Source organism: Rutidosis leptorrhynchoides, chromosome 7 (genome assembly GCF_046630445.1).
Source record: "Rutidosis leptorrhynchoides isolate AG116_Rl617_1_P2 chromosome 7, CSIRO_AGI_Rlap_v1, whole genome shotgun sequence".
Lineage (NCBI taxonomy): Eukaryota > Viridiplantae > Streptophyta > Magnoliopsida > Asterales > Asteraceae > Rutidosis > Rutidosis leptorrhynchoides.
In genome coordinates, this window is record NC_092339.1 from 369,030,871 (window position 1) to 369,033,052 (window position 2,182).

The 2,182-nt window shown below is 28.3% G+C and overlaps 1 protein-coding gene across 1 annotated transcript; it reads right to left on the bottom strand.

The window, feature by feature from the left end:
- Positions 1–432: 432 nt before the first annotated feature.
- LOC139860504 (transcription factor TGA2.1-like) lies at positions 433–1,097 on the bottom strand. Its single transcript, XM_071849258.1, has 3 exons — positions 1,059–1,097; positions 656–901; positions 433–579 (listed from the first exon to the last, which is right to left on the bottom strand). Exons 1-3 carry the CDS (start codon positions 1,095–1,097, stop codon positions 433–435), a joined length of 432 nt encoding a protein of 143 aa, XP_071705359.1.
- Between the last annotated feature and the right edge of the window lie 1,085 nt (positions 1,098–2,182).

The window sequence follows — 2,182 nt, forward strand, 5'->3', positions numbered from 1 at the left end:
CATTCTTTTGCTTTCTCTTCGTAAGTAATGGTCCAGAATTCGTAGGTATGGAGTTTCGAATGAACATGACTAATGTTCTAAGAGAGAGATTGTAATAGCACGATCTTGATTGGTTAAATTACCAGAATTCAAGAGAAAAGATAGAACTATCAAGAAATTACTAGTTAATAACCTGCGGTTTCGCGGGGCTCATTATGTTTGCATTTTTTAAGTTATTTTTAGCCTTTGATTTTACCTTTAAATTGATAGTATTGTGAAATTTTCATTTTTATATTTATTTTTATGTACTTCTATATTTTGTTAAGTTTTTAATTGCGTGTTGAGATTAGTCGTTAAGTAATTTATTAGTAATAAAGCATATAATTTGGTAAATATAATTCGATAATAAAACACACCATTGTTCATCAGAAAATCTAATATACTCTCTTGATCTCAAATAATAGTTGTATTTTTCCACATATTTGACAACGTCACCAATATTTTGAGGTGATCATGAATTGCGAATAATACCATAACTTGTCGTTTTGATTTGACTATGCTTTTTGTTTCCGATAATGCCTTCTTGCGTAGTTCATCAGCCTATCATAAATAAATTTTAACATTATAATATATTTTATATTATATATATGCATTGAATACTTAACGCTTTGTTTACCTGATCCATAAAGTTTTGTATGATAGTAAGTTTTCTAACTAAAGATGACATAGAATTTGCATAATTTGATATGTCGGATTCGTCACCTTTATTTACAAATTCTTTCCCGATTAAAGTATGGCTAATACTGTCTTCTAAGCTTGTAAAATTCTTAGTTAGTGTAGTTTCTTCATTTAAGATATATGATCTTAAAAATTCTATTTTTTCAAGTTGAATTCCAATAATGTCGATGTGGTTTTTGATTAACTGTCAAAAATAAGGTAAAAAAACATTAGTTCAATATGATTTTGTATGTATAATAAACTATTTATTTAGTAAAATTATCTAATAATAATAATTATAATATATAATGATTTTTAGTTATAGTTATTAATTAATTTAATTTAAAATCAAGTATACTTACCTGTAATAAATGTGTGGGTCGTAATCCACCAAACCACATTGTACATCATTGAGCAGGTGACATCCATGTCCCATAAAACTGAAGACATCAACTTGTGCAACAATTTTTTTAATTTTGAATATGTTGTATAAATGTGAAAATATTTTATTGACAATTGGTTTAATGTCAGCTTCAATGAATTCTCCAATCATTTATCTTCGAAGGTGTAATATATGTTGATGATGCTGAGCAAACCATTCATTATATTGTTTGCTGAAATTAATTGGATCTTCAAAAAGTAGTTGAAGCAAATGTTAGAATTTATAAGTTATTAATTTAGTTGTTTTTTTGTTTTACTAATAAAATTGTAAGTTATAATAAATAAAAATGTACCACGACTAATAAATAAAAACCCTAAACCTAAACTCTAAACCCTAAATCTAAACTCTAAACTCTAAACCATAAATCTAAACTCTAAACCCTAAATATAAACCCTAGCCCCTAACCTAAACCCTAAATCTAAACACAAAACCCTATACTCTAAACCTAAACTTTAAACCCTAAAATCTAAACCTTAAATCTAAAACCTAAACCCTAACCTAAACCCTAAATCTAAACCCAAAACCCTAAACCTAAACTCTAAACCCTAAAATCTAAACCCTAAACCCTAAATTTAAACCATAAACTCTAAATCTAAACCTTAAACCTAAAACCCCAAACCTAAACTCAAAACCCTAAAATCTAAACCCCTAAACCTAAAACCCTAAACCTAAACTCTAAACCGCTAAAATTTAAACCCTAAATCTAAACCCTAAACCCTAACCTAGACCCTAAATCTAAACCCAAAACCCCGAAACCTAAACTCTAAACCCTATAATCTAAATCATAAACTCTAAACCTAAACTCTAAATCCTAAAATCTAAACCCTAAACCCTAAATCTAAACCTTAACCCAAACCCTAAATGTAAACCCCAAACCCTAAACTATAAACCCTAAAATCTAAACCCTTAATCTAAACCCTAAACCATAAATCTAAACCGAAAACCCTAAACCTATACTCTAAACCCTAAAATCTAAACCCTAAACCCTAACATAGACCCTAAATCTAAACCCTAAACCTAACATCTAAACCCTATAATCTAAAC